The sequence below is a fragment of the Lepidothrix coronata genome, unplaced genomic scaffold, assembly GCF_001604755.1.
Source record: "Lepidothrix coronata isolate B3197 unplaced genomic scaffold, Lepidothrix_coronata-1.0 Scaffold3, whole genome shotgun sequence".
Lineage (NCBI taxonomy): Eukaryota > Metazoa > Chordata > Aves > Passeriformes > Pipridae > Lepidothrix > Lepidothrix coronata.
Genome location: NW_016690183.1, coordinates 10133934 through 10152929, shown reverse-complemented (window position 1 = coordinate 10152929; position 18996 = coordinate 10133934). Strand labels below are relative to the sequence as shown.

Sequence of the window (18996 nt, the reverse complement as noted above, 5' to 3'; positions counted from 1 at the left end):
CTTTGATATACAAGACAGTTTTAAATTGAAGCTGAAACTTTAATTTTTTTGCTGTAAGAATGCAGTAGTTCCTTACCTCACCTCCCTTTTCTCCTTTTTTCACTTTTTTCACCACCCCCAAAATACCCACATCCATTGAATTAAAGTGTGATACCATTTTGAAAATATTTTCTTCGTTACTGTGTGTCTTTTACATATGTGTGCGTGCATGTGTATACTGCTGTGATACTAAAATGAATGTTATATGTCTTAAATCTCACAGTGTAATCTGATTACACTTTATCGCAAACAATATTATTGAAAAATATCAGTTGTTTTTAATGGTATTGCTGCTGTTCTTTATTTTGTACTTTTGATTTTTATGTTAGTTGCATTAATTTTTTATTTTCCTCCTTTTAGAAAGCTTTGAGTTTCTTTGTTCACGTTACTGTTGATTAACTTGTTCTTGAGCCCAAATTCTGAATCAATACTCAAATGTTGTTTGTTTTCTCTCCATCCTTTCCAAAAGGTCTTTCAACCATTGTGTAAAGAGTTGGTAAATTCCCATTTTATGCTGTGCAAAGAAATAATTTCATTGAGGTGGCTACACTTAGAGTAATCCAGCACAATCAGGAAAGCCTGTAGGAAAGGTTATGACTTATAAAACGCCACAATCGTCAATGTCATTTCTTAGAAATTCATCTGTGATCTTACTGCGAAACAGAATGGCATTAAAACTGCAACTTTTCTTATGTCTTCTCCCTTCTGTGCTTCTGTTTGTCTGTACCCTGAATCATACTAGCGCGAGGCAGCCGCATTCCTCGGCCTAGTGTGAGTCAGGGGTGCAGTCGGGAGGCCAGCCGTGAAAGTAGCAGGGACACAAGCCCTGTCCGCTCTTTCCCACCCCTTGGTAAGTACTCGGAGCCCCTCGTTGTGCATGGCTGTCCTTGCCCTTCGTTAATGTGCTCCTAACGAATCCATGCCTCCTTCATTTAGCTTGTAGCTGGCCACCGTGTTTTCCCTTCCTTTGGCTCTCTTCCCCACTTACTTCAATGGAGAATTGACCAATGTGTGAATGGGTTGCACACTTGAAAAATAAAGCTTTGCTAGTGTTAGTCTTAAGTACCAAGTTTAGAAAGGTATGTGATAGGCAGCATCTAGATGCCTTTTCTGAAAAGGCACTTTTGCTTTTGAAAAGCTGTTTTGAAACGATGTTTCTCTTTTTATTAGAACACTTATTGCTTGGGTGCAGTTAGGTAATCCATTTCTCACTGAGCTGCCAGAGCAAAGAACATGATGTGGCTATCATCCTCTGCCTTGGCTTGCTTCAGCAGCTGGGATCAACTGTTATTCAAATTTGCTCCCTAGTCAATGAATCATGTTAGTGTACAAGAAATACACTTCATTATGTCTCCTTAGCTATATTGTCATGACTGTATTATGTGAAAAAATAGTAAAATTTTAACTTGTTACCGTGCAAGTAATTATGGTGGTGCAGATAAGGGACTGATCTACTGAGAAAGAACTGTATTCTGAGGCTGCATTCCATTTTCTAAAAATGAACAGGGCAAGTAGCAAAGTCCTTTACAAGTAGATCAACAAAGTACAGTTCTGAAGTTTTCGTTTAGTCTGTATAGAACAAGTGATAATTGAAGTAGCAGCTGTTGTTATATAAAGAACAGGAATTAAAAACATTTAATGTTCACACGTGCTTAGTTACATTCAGTTTCTACAGCTGCTATAAGCAAAAGTTTTGTTTTCGCTTAGTATTTCAGCTGATTGGTCTGACACTTAAAAGATTTTAGGAGATTGTCAAGTTGTTTCTGTCATGTCACTGAGACTTAAGAATATTAACTTATAATTACTTTAACATGTTGGTTAAGGATTAGGGAAGTTTCTCATCTCCCATGTAACTTTGTCAAGGTTACTATGAAGTTGGCAATAAATTTTGATTCAAGTATTTTTACGTATGGGGCTTATGGATTGGGGGTTTTTTGATTGTTTGGTAATACCAAACTATCTCCTGTACAATTGTATGTGAAACTGATCTTTTTTGGTGTTACCTTTGTCTGAAATAGTCTTCAGTGTATTTCTTTCTTATTTTGTTTGGTCAAATGTAGCTTACAGTTAAGGACTTTATAATACTAGCTGTTAAACATAGTCTGAAAATAGTAAATCCTTGGTTTGTATCTCAATTTGAGGCGCCCAACTGTGCTCCTAATTAGCATTGGATGTCTGTTGTGGTCTGTTAGGACAGTATGCTTCCTGTCAGCCATGGTTTTATTGGGAGAGTACAGATCAATTGAATGAAAGCTGTTTCAGTAACTAATGCTGGTTTGCCCAGATGCTGTTTAATTGGGAAATTATACTAAAAGTAGACGTTATGCAGAATCCATTAGTAAGCTTGCATCTTTTACTAAAACACAGCTGGAAGACTATGTTGTAGTATACCATACCTTCCGTTATTTTCAAAACAAAGGTATTTTGCAGATGTTTTTGTGCTTCTTTAGCTGCCTTACACCTTGATTTCAATTGCTTGCATGCAAGATTTATGTTTTATAATTGGTCAAATGCTTGCTATCTTAAGAAATCTGTATTACGCCAATACCATGAAGTGTGTGGCTGGGATAGATGCCACTTGAGGTTTTATTTTTATTAATGTAGTTTAGTTTTATAATACAGATGTCAAAACAAGTACCTGTACAAATAAAATAGGTGGAATTGTCTGATAGCACAGAGAATGCAAAGTAACATTTATAGGAATCCAGCATTGTTTTAAAAAAAAACCCCAACAGTTGTACTTGGAAGAAATGAGGATTCTTCCTAGTGTGACTTCTTATTTGAATAATTTCAAATGTCATTCAGTGTTTTGTTGGACCAGTTTTATCTTATGGGATGCTGTTAATGTCTATCAAAAATACTAAATTTAATGTTTTTCAAGGGTGCAAGTGAAAGGTGAAATAAGGCAAATTCAGTTCTGTGTAGCTAGAGACAGTTTGACACAGGATTGCAGGGGGAAATGTAATTTATATTGCCTCATTCTCAGCACAGAAATTTTTGCTTACAAATGCAAATAAATAAAATGCATTTTATCCCCCTTCAGGGCATAAAATGACCCAAATGCCACATAATTGCTTTGCTGTATACATTGATATGAAGTGTTTATGTAATCTCACATCTCATTACAGCGTTATAAGCTGGGAGATAAGAGCCACTGAGAAGTGATTTGTAATTTATATAGAAGTGTCTATTTTCACTACATATAGTTAACACTAAATATTGGACTAGTGTCATTTCTGTATATTAGCTAAGAAATTATCTTATTGTGAGTCCATTTAAAAATCTTAATTCATTTTTTAAAAAAATGGAAATGCAAAAGTAAATTCTTGCGCAGTTTCTGCAATTTGAGTGTTACAAAGAATATTCTTGAAAATGTGCTTTGGAATGGGGTATGTTTCACCCAATATAGTTCTTCCCTTAACTGTCTTAACTTGTCCAGCATATTTCAGACTTATGTGGGGACAGGATCATTTCAATTTGCATGCCTGAAGTTCGAATTTTCAACTGTACCTTTAATTTTCAGGGCTCATTGATGGAAAGTAATAGAAAGGTTTATCCCGTTTATGTTTGTATTTAAAGAGCTGTTAGCTGTGATGCCTATGTTTTGATATCCTCTGTCCTGTCTCCTTTTCCATACTGAGGCATAGTTTCTAAAGAACTAAATATTCCACAAAGCATTACTTGGAAAATAAAATGCTGTAGGTAAACATCTTCATGCGGGATTGGTTAATAATAAAAAATACATGGCTGTACTTTATGTAAGGAGTAGAGAACTTTATGTGGAAGGACACAGTGTTGTTTCTTGGGATCTTTACAGGAGTTAGGCTCATTTTGGAGTACATTTAGGTTAAAGGAGGTGTGCTTCCCCAGATGTCATTTGGTCCATGTCAGGGTTGCTTGATTCGAGTCAGACTCTTAAATGTTCTTTGTTAATCAGAGTAAAGGATGATCAATTTGATTCCTGATTTGTACTTATGCTACTTTCTGTATCCAAAAGGTTTAAAATATTTGCATTTACAGTTATTTATTAAATCATAGGATTATATCTGGGGTTTGTGCCACTGTGGGTGGACATTTGAATTCAAGTTTAAATTATCATGTTATGTGGCATTAAAAATTCCAAATTAAGTGAACTGAAGAAAGAAGATTAATTGTTTAAAAACGTTTAATTTAAAAATTCCGCAGTTTGAGGAAGAAAATACTAGCAATGGTGAGTCAACTTCCTTAGAATCACTAAAAAAACAGGTGCCATAAGGAGAGGGGTACTCAGTTTTATTCAAAAACCCTTAAAGTTCTCTGGTTTCCAGTTTCAGTAACTTTAAAAAATCTTAATGAGCTATAGTAACTAACACAAGTGCTTAAATTTGACATTTTATTTAAATAAAACAATAAGCATGGGGATTATTAATTGTATTGACTTATTTTTAACTTATAATTGGACAATTTTAACTTTCTTTTACATAGTGGTGAGTTTTAACCGCGCTTGAGTTATCTCCACATAGGCAAGAACTCAATTGTATACGGATTGTCAGCTGCTGACACAGTGGGTTCGTGCAGTAGTCACTTTTTGCAGATAATGTTTGATACATGAGGTCTTGCTCTGACTTGAGCACTTAGGATTGAGTTAACTCTACAGTGGAAAACCAGTATCAGTGTCAGTATGCACTGACATCATCAAAAATCATCAAAAATACCTGAAAAGTTCTGTTTGAGTGTGGGTGTCTGCATGTGTGTCTGTGCACCTTTTCTTCTTTGAATTTAAGCATACTTGCTTTTACCCTGCTCTTAATCTTTTAAATTAAACAAAAAATTATGCATGAAATGTCCAGTGTACATAAACCTATATAATCATGTTATGTATAATCAAAGAACTTCTCTGAAGATTTTTTGCTGCTGTGTAATACTCAGTTTCTGGTGCTTAAGCTGAATCTTTTAAATATTCTCTTGTTCATCTGAGCAACTGTTGCAGCACTTTGATTCCATGGTCATAGATAGGCTTTATATAATCCTGTTATTGCAGCTTCCAGACATCACTCCAGATCTACTGGTGCCCTCTACGCTCCTGATGCTTATGGGGCCACAGGTGAAGGATGAGTACACTTTGCTGTCATCTGTGCAGTCATCCTGGATTATTTTTTCCCCACCCACTTGGTTATTCTCATAGTTCAGTTTTAGAAGGCATTATTTATATTAATTTGAGTTTTGTGGTTTTAATAACCCAGATAGATGTGTTTATGTTGCTAGATTTCGTCTCCACCCTCACGTTCCAATGTTAACCCTTTTTTTCTTTAATAATAATAATTTTATTTTTACTTGCAGAAGAACTTTTTTTAGTTTTCCATATTTTTTTTAGTATTTGTAGAGCATTCTTTATGCATGTAGTTTTCTAATCAGCAGTCTCAATAGCCCTTCTATTGTATTTGCTTTCTTTTTAAATGAAAACAAAAACCCAAAATGAAGAAGACATTGATTAAAAAAAATTAAAAAGCAAAGGTTCTTCCAGTTAAAACCATTGTTTTGTAGGGTTTTTTTCCGATGTAATGTTGGAATAGATTATTTGTGGATTACTGGTTTTTCTGCTTAATCTCTTACTTTTCACTGTGCCACTAAGACTTCAGAATGAAAATAACCAGTGCTTTAGCCACTACCTGATTTACTGAAAATATTAAGCAAATGTTTTTCTTCTGCTTGGGTTTTTTTTGAGTATGATATTAATGTCCCAAGATGCTATTCTGACTGAATTTTTTATATTTATTTGTGTTGTTGTAACAGGTACTGGCTTTGGAATTAGTCAGTCGAGTAGATTGTCGTCATCAGTTAGTGCTATGCGAGTTCTGAACACAGGTTCTGACGTGGAAGAGGCAGTAGCAGATGCTTTGGTAAGAATCTCACACTTACTTTTTGTAGGTTGCAGGCTCTTAAAATGTTTGGTACCTGTACATTAAAGTATGCAAAAGAACTTGTCATTTGTTATTTTATTGGCTTCTTGGTGAGGGGAAAAAAGAGAAACTGAGTTGCTGGAGCTGCAAGTATTTGAATTTTCATTCCCTACAGAAGTTTTAATTTTTGAGTAATGTGCTTTTTTCTGTGGCAGACAGGAAATAGTCTTGGATTACTCTATTGGAGTGGCCCGAGGAGCCACTTGTACAGGTAGCACTAACCAGCAGTTTCCTATAACAGCTAGTCGAACTTCTAGATAGGCTGAAGGCTTGCTAGAGTTGGGAATGATGACAGCAGAAGCCTTTTGCTTACCATAATTCTGGGTGCCATTTAAACTTTTTCTGTCTGACAACATATGAGATTGATGCTGAAGAGAGAAACTGATGGCTGGGCAGGTGATGTGCTTTCATGCCAGCCAGCAATCAAAGCCCCACACAGCCACTCACTCACTCCACCACCAGCAGGACTGGGGAGAGAATCAGAATGGTAAAAGCTTGAAAACTTGTGGATTGAGATAAAGACAGTTTAACAGGGAAAGCAAAAGCCACACACACAACCAAAGCAAAATAAGGAATTCATTCACCGCTTCCCATGGGCAGGCAGATGTTCAGCCATCTCCAGGAGAGCAGAGGCCCATCACACATAACAGTTACTTGGGAGACAAACGCCATCACTGCAAATGTGCCCTCCCTTCCTCCTTCTTCCCCCCATTTTATATATTGAGCAGGATGTTATGTGGTCTGGAATATCCCTTTGGTCATTTTGGGTCACCTGTCCTGGCTGTGTCTCCTCCAACCTCCCTTGCCAGCATGGCAGTATGAAAAGCAGAAAAGGCCTTGGCTCTGTGTAAGCTCTGCTCAGCAATAACAAAAACATCTCTGCGTTATTAACCCTGTGTTCAGCACAAATCCAAAACACAGCCACATACCAGCCACTGTGAAGAAAATTAACTCTACCACAGCCAAAACCAGCACAGAAGGTGACATCTCATAAGATTAATTTTTGTTTACTTTTGTTTTCTAAATGTTACACTGAAGTTAAAACTGGTTATGCCATTTGTCTTCTCACCTTTACTGTTCTTTAAAAGGGCGGGTTTGGCTCCTCTACCTTCCTCCCTGCCCCAGTTAGCCAAACTGAACACATCATTTATTTTGCTATTCTGACATTCATGTCATTAAATACTTGTAAGTACCTGTTTCCTAGTTATCAGAGTGCTTTAAGGACATTGTAATTGCTCTGTTTTAAGAAAAAAATTATTTTGAACGTTAGTAAAAAACTAAAATCAGACTCTAAAAAGATAATTATAGCCAGACATAACTCAATAGAGGAAAACAAAATTTCAGAGGAAAAGGTCTGAAGAATCGTATTCTTAGTATGAGGATTTATTGATTTCTTGATTTATGCTTTTTTCTTGACACCTCAGTTTAAAATTTGTGTGCCTTCGCTGGCATAGAGATCAGGAGGATATCTCTGAAATCTTGCCTAAGAGGCCACAGTGTGGTTTTTTTCCCTTTCTGATATTATCAACTTGCAAAATGTTTTCAGCATTGATGGGGAATGCTGGTTAGTAAACTGGTAATCAGTCTGGATGTTGGAATACGGAACAATCGAAAAACAGGAAACAATAGAAAACCAGTCCATGGAACATTAACATTTTCTGGCTATAATTTGAAAACTTGTGCTGTAGATTTCTACACATTGGTGCTTCACGAAGAGTGTCTTTTTAGTACTTTTAGCAGCCTTCTAGCTTACTCAAATTTAACTGGGCAAAGTACGTAGTAAGAAGAGAAGCTGAGGAGAAAGTCATGTTTCCAATGACTACTACCCTTGAGGCTTGAATGTGTCCTACTTCATTGAAGCAATAAAGTTTCTTCGAAGAAACTGGTTTGTATTACCTGGATCCAAAATAAGTGATGCCTCTAGAAATGTCAGAGGAAAATTAGCTTGTATATTTTAGCTGGAATCTGACATGACAAGGATAAAGAACTGCAACATTTTATTGTAGCATTTGCATGCCTGGTTCCTTGCCATGCTCTAAATGTCCTGTAGAAGTACTGTCCTGTAGAAATGGCTCCACTTAGATGGAAATCTGTTTATAAACACTCTTGTTTTATCATAGACTGAAGACTCACCCTCATAACAGTGTTTTTAAAAGGTAGAATGTAGAGTCCTGATAGATGTAATATAAAAATAAAAAAATATTCCAGATTGTATTGCCATTTTTGATATGGAAAATACTCAACTAGTTTTAGTACTGCTTAAACCAAAGGGATGTCAGTCTTCTGGCATGAAATGCAGCAATAATGGTGATCTTTACATATTTTTATGTCTTTTACTTTAGTACAGTCCTTGGCATTTCAGATTCATTTCTTTTAATACCATTTTTTTTTCCTTGCGGTGTCTCTTTTCAAAAATGTGTGTCTTTGTGATTTTTCCCTTCCTTTATTCTCTTACACATTGTGTATGTTCTTTCTGTTGACAGTAAGCTTGCTTGTTGTCTGATGTATTAACTAATTTTTATTGTGATATCTTTTAAGTTATTCCATGGTTAAAAATGGGAACGCTATGTAAATTGCAGTAGTAATTAAGGGGAAAACAATCACTTATGCTCCTGCTTCTTTGAGTATGTAATTACCTGAATTCTTAACTGCTAGCTTTAAAATTTGAATGGCAAGAGCTGTTTTGCAGAGCTATATGTTTTTTCCTTTTAGGATAAATAGCTTTTTTATTTTCCTCTGGCCATTGGCATGTTGTATTTTGTTTTGCTGGCCTGTCCTTGTTTTAAAGGGGTTTGGTATTTTGCATTGTGTAATTAATTTTTTTTGTAGAACATTGCTGTAGTAATTGTTGCACTGACAAAATTTAGTTATTGAAGTTAGAGATGGAGAAGTTGATGAGAAAATAAAGTTTAAATGAAGGTTTCATACTTTAATAACAATTGACTGTGTGTGTTAAGTCTTCATTCTCAAATATTGCTAACACAAAGATTTTGAAAGAGAAGTCTTTGTGACCAGTCAGCAGGTGATATGTAATATTTCCATCGAAATGGAAGCAAACTACTTCTTGGCAATGTGCAATATGCTGATTAGACACAGAGAGCTAAGAACAAAATTTACAATACGTCTGTGTGTTGTCCAGTGGCAGGAAGTTTACTAGTCACAATGCTGCTATGCCTTACCTTCCTGTTCTCAATTTCTGTTTCTTTTCAATAATTTACTGCTAACAGCTCTTAGGAGACATACGGACTAAGGTATAGAAACTATTTTTCTTCTTCAATAGTTTAATAGTTTGTTATTAACATATTTGATACAAAGTAAGTTAAAATGATAGAATATACAGATTTAGACCTGATTCTTATATTCTGTAACATACATAAAACTATTAAGTGAAATAACTAACTTTAAACACAGAGTCTTTGTTTTTCTATCCTGCAGTCTTATGGGTTGTTGCAGGTAAACCTAAAGTTAAACATTTTGTCAAACATGTCTTCTCTGTGTTTGCTTTGCTTTTATACTTGGAATACTGTGCAAGCCATACTTTAAAATATTTTTATTAACTTGGTTTGACCGGCTGAAAAGTTGGAGCCATTTGTCGCTGCAGGGAATAGGGGTCACACCAATTATTTGAGCTGTTGGTCTTTCTATAAATTATGGGTGTGTTATACTGTCTCTTTGAAAATCAGTGCTTACATGAGTTGTTTCTGTGCAATAGAAGAAGCCTGTGCGAAGAAGATATGAGTCCTATGGGATGTACTCAGATGATGATGCCAACAGTGATGCTTCAAGTGCCTGTTCAGAAAGGTCCTATAGCTCTAGGAATGGAAGCATACCAACATACATGAGACAGACAGAAGACGTGGCTGAAGTCCTGAATCGCTGTGCCAGCACCAACTGGTCAGAGAGAAAAGAAGGCCTTCTGGGCCTGCAAAACTTACTAAAGAACCAGAGAACTTTAAGGTAAGAAGACGTGTTAATAGAAAACATTTTATTTCAGAGTTGTTGAGAGGCAAGGGAGAGAGGAAAGGCAGGGGGTGTGTCTCTGAGAGGAAGATGGGGGAAAGAATGGGAAAGCTTTTCTCACTTCTGCCAAATAATGTATATTTACGATTTTACTAATGTATGTAGCAAATTCAAAATTTAGGAATTTTTGTATTGTAAGAATTCTCTTAAGTCCTTGCATCTAGTATTGATGGAAGGCCTTTATTTTATTTATATTATAATTAATTTTTTGTTATTATTATAATTTGGGGGGTATTTATTCAGAAGAAACTGTTTACTACTTGCTGCTAAGAATACCTTTTTCATTATCTGCTCCATTAAAATAGCTGGGAATGGTATAATGTATGAGACAATTTAAAGAGACATTTCTAGGTTAAAAGTCTCATTCTCGATACAGTCTTTTACATTTTTATGCGTGTCTTAAAATGCCTTTCTCTACCTAGTTTACTAGATTACTTGATTCAATATTTCCAGTTGATTTTGCTGATTGCTATGCATTAGTGTTCTAGTAGTACTAGCAAGGGAGTTGACTAATGTATTGTTGTCACTTTGACAGTCGTGTTGAGTTGAAAAGGTTGTGTGAAATCTTCACAAGAATGTTTGCTGATCCTCACAGTAAGGTATGTTTAGGTATTTCTTATTTTCAGTAAATGTTTGAAATTGTCTATTACTAGAAAGGCAGTTATGATACGTTATGTTAGTGGTATTTGCACATGTAGAATTTGACAAGCCTAGGTAGTTAATGGTATCACATTTCAATTCATTTAATTTGCAATTTTGAACAAGATAATCTTCATCCTTTCTCAGGATCATTGAAATAAAGTAAAGGTTAGTGTAAAAGAAGATATGTTGAAGTAGTTCAGCAATTTGTGCTCAAAATTTGCATTTTTAAGTCATGTTTTTTACAGAGGCCACTTCAACATGAGTAAAGGTTTTCTCAGTTAAAAACAAAAGGCTCTGCAGTAATATAAATTATAAAGAAAGCGGTCTGACTAAATCACACATAGTCTGATGAACTATGCCAAATGTGTGCTCACTTATTTCCCAGGGTATTTTGTATTATCATAGCTTATGATGTCTTTCTTGAATTTCATAAATAGGACTGGCAGTTGAGACTGGTGAATAAATTTTACTTCATTGTTAGTATTCAATAAGGAGACTATACTTTGGTATAAAAGAATATGTGATGTTTTATTTAGTTTTGCCTAGGTAAAGACTCAGTATGGATGATATAACAAAGAGAATAATCTGTTTTCTAAGCTGATTTACTTCACTTGATAGTACTTTTACCGTTTTTTTGGGAGGTGGGTTACTAGTGCAGCTTGATGTATGTCACAGTTTCTCATAGCAGAAGGACTGCAGGTAAGTAAGGAGCTTAATAAATGGTATCACGTAAAAAAACCCACGTAACATCACATTTTATTAGAATTATAGGCTTGTTTGGAAGAAACCTTACCTTTTATGTTGAGTATAACATGTTCCATTTTGTGTACATATTTCAGAATTGGTAAAATGATAACCCAGGTAAATTCAGAGCAAAGTATTATTTCAGAAGCACTGGCTTTTCCCAGTAGAATTCTGAAAAACTACTTTGATTATGCAATACATTTTACATATGTTTTAAGTCTTCCTTATTGCTGCTATGGAAAATGAAATTCAGAGTGGTGGGAAGTCTTAACAGTGTTTATCTCTCCTTATTTTTCCTGCTGGAAAAAGTGACTTAGCTGCTATCTCTGACACCATTTATTTTGGTAAAAACTTGCATTCAAGACAGCAATATGATACTGAAGTTACTGACATACTGCAGCAGTCCAGAAGAAAAGACTAAACCAAGCAGTTTAAGAGAAGAAAACATTCCATAAAGAGAAAATTTGAAGAAGAGGAAAAAAAATTAAATGTTGACATATTACTGATTTTTAAATGAAGTAGTGACAAAATTGTGAATACCAGCTCAGTTTAATTTTACCTTTTCTGTGTTAATTAATATTGCAGCAATGAATATATCAGAATTACCTTGGAGATTTCTTTTGTAGTGGGAGAGCCAGGGAAGGATAAAGAAAATGTTCCAGAACTTGTGTCAGAAGAACATTTTACCTTTTCATTAAGCCTTTAGGAATGTTACATTGAGTTGTTCTAGTTGATTGTTGTGTTTGTTTACTGGGCATTCTGACGTAAAATAACGTTACTTTGAGTTTGAAATTGGGCCTGTGATGTAACACATGTGGTACTCTTGTTCCAGTCACTGAAACCTTGCCTGCTTTTTGGTACTGTAAAACTATTAATAGTTACCCATATATTATCAGGAGGATCCTTTAAGTATTAAGAGTTCATGAGCTGTGATTTTTTTTTTTTTATTACATACATACGGCTACATAAATCTCATCTTAGATTCTGTTTAGGTGTCTGTAGGAATTACTCTGTCATCACTTTTGTGTTGGTTTTTTTTTAAAGTTTACTTTAGCATGATAGCTGGATGTAGGGAGTTACACAGAAAAAGAGATTAATAACATTTGGAGGAGAAAATGGGAGAATGATTTGAAGAACATACCAAGTGCTTATTTTAAAAATACATTGGGTATCCCAATAAAATTACTAAATTTATCATAAAAGTTTTGAAATACCTTTTTTGTTTTATTTTGTTTTTTATTCCATACAGGAACTTTGTATTGATGGCCACTAATTTGTGTGTTTTTATCTTTTTCCCTTTTCTGTTGTTCTTTTTTGTTTTGTTTTGTTTTTGTTTCGTTTTGCATGCTGTCCCCTGTGTTGGAACTCTCTTTAGAGAGTAAGTTGGTTCAATATTTGTTGGAAGCCTAACCTTACTTGCATGAATGTGCAATTAACCCTTTTTCTCTATTTTTCTTCCCCAAAGAGTTCATGCAGTGTCAAGCCTTTTGCAGTCATAAAATGCTATATACAATTAGTAAACTGTGTGGTAAATTTTCAAGATGTGCTTTATCTACTAATTAACTGACATTGTTTGGTTATGCATTCCTGCTTTATATTGTGGTGGTTGGCACATCTGAAATAATTCATTTTAAAGGTAGATCACTTATAGTTATTTTCATATCTATTTTTTTTTCCACTATCAAATTATTAAAACCTTCAGCTTTAGATGGTTAATTTCAGAATTTTAATTTGCATCATAAAAATGGAAACTGCAGTTTTTGCAGTATCCACATACATTGTTCAACATATAGGTGGTTGAGTTCCATTTTCCATTCCAAGTTCATCCTGTACCTTAAATGCTCTTTCAGCCTTCTTAAATTGTTCACACTTTGGTATAAGACAAAGTGGTATGATTAGTTGTTTGTTTTGTTTTTTTTTTTAATAAAACAAAATGACTCAGATGAGTTTTCTCCAGACATTCACTATGGTAAACCTAAAAACAAATAAAGCATGAAAACAAAACTGAGTCCTCAGTTAGGTGTATTTTTAACAGCTAAAACATCAGCACAGGATCTTAAGAGTACTTTTGCCAGTGATTGATAATTTGTTTCCATAATGATTTGAAATTAAACCACTTTACATGTTTGAAGTGTCATAAGTAGTCCACATTACTCCATCAAATAAGAAGTTGTAATCAGTTTGTTCAACCTTCGTGTTTTAATGGAGAAGATGTGTGTGTCAGTGTCTGCAAACTCAAAGAAACAAGTTTAAACAGGTTTAAATTCTGCTGACCTGTATAGTTTAATTTGAAGGGTTTTGAATATAGTTTTAAGATCCCCCAGTGTAATCTTTATAGCACTGGAATTTTTTTTTTTGTTGCTTACCTAATTCCAGTATACTTTTCCCATATTTTAGGGCTGTGAAATCCACAGACTGTCATATTACAATACAGAAAGTACTTATTGCTTTGGTTTGCCTGTCTTGTAATTGTGTCTACGGCTTTGTGCATCCACAAAGTGATGTATTGTTTCAGTTTAGCCTTAATACAGAAGATGTTTCTAATCCCAAGCATAAAAATTTCGTCCCAGTACTGGCAGGGTAATTTGTCAAACTCAGACCTGCATACAGCAGGGAGTTGGCAATTTTTCTCTCTCTCTCTTTTTTTTTTTTTTTACAATGTTTAATGTAGTTTGCCCCAAAAGGGAAGTTAATTTAAGCAGCTAATCATTACAGGCTTTATATTGAGTAGGATTTGTATTGTTTTGTTTCTAACATGGATCTTCAGTATTTAAGATGTTTCTTAAAGGGTTCTCCCTAGTCTCTAGTGGATCCTGAGAAAATCATAGAATACCTAGATAGAAGGGAACCTCAAGGATCATCTGGTCCAACTTTTCTTGACAAAAAGAATTTGAATTTATTTTTTATTTCTAGTGTAAATTTTGAGGCACTTCTTTAAAAGATACTTGTGTGGATTTTTTCCACTTTATGGTGTACATTTGCATACCCTGACTTGATAATCAACTTAAGAGATCAAATTTCCTCAGTGAAGAAGGCATACAGCAGCATGCACCACCTCCTTCAAATTTGGATCAGTGTTGTGGAAGAAAGTCCACTTCCAAGGGCTCATTTCTGCAGCCACATGAGGTATGATCACAGTTTGGGATCATGCACCCTCACAGACAGTAGCGGAATTTGATCATATGACTAGCCAGGTCAGCTGCAGGAGGATGTGGGGTTCCAGCCCTTCCTCTACAGCAGCAATTTCTGACCATGAACCCATGTCAAAAATACTCAGGAGGCAATATCTCTCCAACCTGCTTTGCATCACAGCAATATTTCTGCTTCTGTACCCAACTCTGTGCTGGAGCTAGAGTGTGTATCAGTTCTGAAGGTAGCATTTTCAGCCCAAACACCCATTTTTCTTGTCAGAGAAACAGGAAATCTATGGGCCACACTTGTATAGACCATATGCATTCTGATTTCACTCTGTAAGTCTTGAAAAAAACCTTAAAATTAGTGAGATATACTAAAAGAGTTGTTTAAACAAAGTTACCTATTTGTTGTGCCCTCCTTTACCCCTTCCCTCCAAAAAGCCCTTCTTCCTGGTGTGAGTGCTGAGATTACTGTAAATACGAAAATACATGGTTTTGTTTTGATTTATTTTTTTTACCGAATGCAGTCTTTTCAACATTATTTGTTGAAAAGAACACAATGGATATCCTGTTTTCTAAAAGACAAAAGTACTTCTGTGTTTTAAACACCTGCCAATCTGAAATGCATTCATCGTGACTTTTTTCCCCTACTGTGGTGAATAATTTTGTGTTGGGATACCTGCAGTAGTAGAAGAATCTTGTTCTCTTCTACAAATATTTTATGTAAAGGAATTGGCGAACTTTCATGATTTTGCAGTATTTAGTAATGCATATATTTACAATTAATATTTTGCTAAACAATTGTAGCAGCTTTTTTGGTTTTAAAGAGAAAGCCTTTTTGTAGTCTTTGAGGAATATGTCAAATCAACTCAATGATAAAGCTTGAAAGGGTAAAAAATTAAGTTATACTGGAAAAATTGAGGTTGCGCCAGCCATCACAGTAAGCATTTCTTTTCTTGACAAAACTGCATGGAATATCTAATTGTCAAACTTCTACAGAAGTCAGCTAACATTTCCAATATACTCTTGTATCAAAATCCAATGAAAAAGCAAGGCAGATTTCTTTTCTTTTCCTTTTTTTTTTTTCCTGCTTGGCTGCAAAACACTGCCTTTCTCTGCCTTTGATTCCCTTACTGCTTTCTTCTTTGTTTGTAAGTTCAGCATACGTCAGTGTCGTTTCCTCTTTTGCCCCATCCTACCCTCTTTCCATCTTCTTCTGCCTTTTAGGTGTTCAGTATGTTTTTGGAGACACTGGTCGACTTCATCCAGGTCCATAAAGAAGATCTGCAGGACTGGCTGTTTGTACTGCTGACACAGCTGTTGAAAAAAATGGGCGCTGATTTGCTTGGATCTGTACAAGCAAAAGTTCAGAAGGCACTTGATGTCACAAGGTAATGAGTTGTTAAGAAGTAACAACAATATAGTTGTTAATAATGGAAGAAATTAATTGTTGGAAATAAAATAAAGTTCTTAATAACAAAAGAAAAAAATTCCAAACCCTTACTTCCAGTTTATTTCTTTGTCTTTTTTTTTTCTTCCTGTGTGTTTTATGATTCTTGGAAAAATGCAGAGCTCATAACAGATTGTGAAACTTCAGTAAATCTTGGTACTTAAGCATCTTGGTTTCCTAAGTGATTCTCAGTTGAAAGGGTCTGAGTTTTTAATGCTGAAAAACTAATATGATACTACTTATCTGATTCCAAAATGTGCATCTGAGCCATGTGTGTTTGTTGTCTTACCCCGTGTTCGGTGATGTAGAAATTGTGTTTAAACTTCTTTATTTTGCTGTAAAAGTCCTATTGGAATATTCATCTCTCAGTGTCAGCATAACATTTAATTATTATGGCAATAATAGGTTTGCTGTCTGTCTTCCCTCCGTTGTGCCCAGACTTCATTAATAGACTGATTCCAAAATGATCTTCATGATTTTGGGGACCATCAGAGATACCCATCCCTGTCTAGTGTTATTTCCAATTGAAAACTAAGTCTTTTAAGTAGAGTTGGAGGGGCTCTGGGACTTATTGTCATGCTCCATTCTCTGAAGTACAGGAGAGTCTAAGCAGTCCAGGCCTCTGCTGAACCTATCCACGTGCCAGATGGGCTGGGAAATCTGGGGAAGAGTATGGCGTATGTAGCTGGGAGACAGGGAATTTTTTTGCTGCTGCTGCAGCAGACTCCTTGAGGATCATACCTGGAGATGCAGTATGGGAGAGTAGAGAGCAGAATGGAGCAGGCTAGTTTGGAGAAGTATATGGGAGGGGTGTGGTGTATAACTTCAGCAGTACTGCTGCATATTGACTTGGGGATTGCAAAAACTTAGAATATGATACTACCATATCATTATTGTATGATTCCTTATTACTTGCATTATCTATTATAGCTGTAATTGCTTTGAAGCAGGAATTCTTTTAATTTTGTCCTTTACATACCAAAATGAATGTTTCTGAAAAGTCAGATACAGTATCAGCAAAACCTGTAGAAATTTCTTTTAGAAGTACTAAAGCTTTTCTTCACTGAAAAGAGTGAGGGCTTATTTAGCATTTCTCAAAAGGTATTAAGAGAAAATTTCACATAACCTAACATTATTTTGTTTGTTTACAGGGAATCTTTTCCAAATGACCTCCAATTCAGTATTTTAATGAGATTTACTGTTGACCAGACCCAAACACCTAGCCTGAAGGTAAGACTTTTCAGGCTTGCTTTGAAAACAGAAATCTTCATTCATAGACATTTGTTTGTCTTAATATTTGAAATTGGATTGTTATTTTTGTTTTGTTTAAAAACAAAGAAAAAAAAGGTTTTCAATTAGTGGATTTTGTTTTTGTAAACTTTCAGACAGTCAAGCCAGCACTACAGGACCAGCTTCGCTCTTTTTGGAGCTCAAAGGTTTTTGTCTGAATTATTGTCTTTATTCTTTAACCCTATGTGAAACTCTTACAGTGTTTTCAATAATTTTTATTTGAATGCATTCATATGCTGCTACTAACCTTTGCGAGAAACTTTAAGCATGCAGATGTTCAGTTTTAAACATGACAATAGTATGAAAATGTTTGCTACAAGAGAGATCTAATAAAACCACAATACAGTAAAAATGAGCAACAAAAATGTGGCTGCCTAACATCAAGCTGGTTATGCAAACTCACTCTATCAAGTCTTTTCTAATTTTATGTTTGTGATTTCCCAATCTTCTTTTCCTAGTTCATAGATATAGATTTATTTTCCTGTGTTTGGCCTGATAGGTCTTCAGTTATTTTAAATTATTCTAATATTAATATGAATTTGAGTTACTGTGTCAAAAATCAACTCCCTCTTTGGTACACTTTTCTGAAAGCAGTGTGTAGTTTTATAATTGCACACATTTTTACATAAGAATCTATAGTCTATAGACCTGCCAGCAGAACTGAAAAGTAAAAATGTGTTCTGTAATACATTTGTAGTTCCAAAGAGAGTTGATTTTAGTATAAATGCATCAAATCCTAAGATTTATGAGTAATATGAAAGGGGAAATAACAAGCATATGATAACTGGCATTTTCTGCTCTATCCTGCACGAAATACAGTTTGATACTGCACAAGAATATGACTTTTCCCAAGTTATGTTGAACCTAAAGTCACATGAATATGCCTTTTTTGTCTACAATACAGTAAAATTTACATTTTTAAGCTTTTGAGGACAGTTGATACGTTGACCACTGTTGCTTCGTAGAGCTGTGTTAAAAAGGGACTGCTGTCATTTATTGAAGACAGCAAATGAGGTAGTAAAAATCAGTTTGTTGTTTAAATGAATCCTTGGAAAAAAATGATCTTGGTTTTATTTTACTTGGTTTCCTCCCCAGGAAGGTGGATTTGATGGTTGAGGTAGTCTTTTTTTTTTTTTTCCCATACAGTAGTATAGGTATTAAAGGTATATTGAGCACGTTTCAAAATTGAGAATATAGATTTGGAACAGGACAGACTCCTACTTGACTGAGTTGGGGCAATGCTCAAGATTATTCACTATATGGCCTAGAAGGAATTAAGAAATATGTAATACTTTGTGGGAAGACATTCTGAAAATAATTTCCAGTATTTGAGAGAGACTTCTGAAATCAAGATGTCGGTAAAAGTTACCTCTGTAGAAGGACATGTGTTAGTTTGAAACAATATCAAGAGTATTTAAAATGAATTTTTCGGACAGTAAAGTATGTTTAAGAGAAGGTAAGCTTTTTTCTAGAAGAAAGTGGTATCTCCTCCCTACTTCTGTCTTTATATGGTAACTACAACTTCAGGATCCAGACAGTAAAGTTATTGAGCACAAGTTGCAGAAGTATCTATTTAATATCCACATTTTTAAATACTTTTAGTAAACCCCTCTTCAGTGCACCCAGATGTCTAACAGGTTAACTGATAATCCTAGGGCACTACTCCAATTCTTGAAGTCTTCAGCTTTTGTTCTTTGATAAATTATTATCTTGTTTCACAGTGTGCCTTTGGGCAAGG

At 35.0% G+C, this 18996-nt stretch overlaps 1 protein-coding gene across 34 annotated transcripts in view; it reads left to right on the top strand.

The window, feature by feature from the left end:
• CLASP2 (cytoplasmic linker associated protein 2) overlaps positions 1-18996 on the top strand; it is a 152244-nt gene that overhangs the window by 110276 nt on the left and 22972 nt on the right. For 10 of the 34 annotated variants that reach the window (XM_017820818.1, XM_017820723.1, XM_017820691.1 and 7 more), the window contains 10 exons: positions 782-889; positions 5060-5122; positions 5812-5918; positions 9206-9229; positions 9691-9935; positions 10534-10597; positions 12760-12762; positions 15746-15909; positions 17120-17198; positions 17354-17404. In XM_017820818.1, the coding sequence (XP_017676307.1) occupies positions 782-889; positions 5060-5122; positions 5812-5918; positions 9206-9229; positions 9691-9935; positions 10534-10597; positions 12760-12762; positions 15746-15909; positions 17120-17198; positions 17354-17404 (908 nt within the window). The remainder of the gene's footprint in view (positions 1-781; positions 890-5059; positions 5123-5811; positions 5919-9205; positions 9230-9690; positions 9936-10533; positions 10598-12759; positions 12763-15745; positions 15910-17119; positions 17199-17353; positions 17405-18996) is intronic. The other 24 variants (XM_017820770.1, XM_017820953.1, XM_017820809.1 and 21 more) reach the window with 14 other exon arrangements.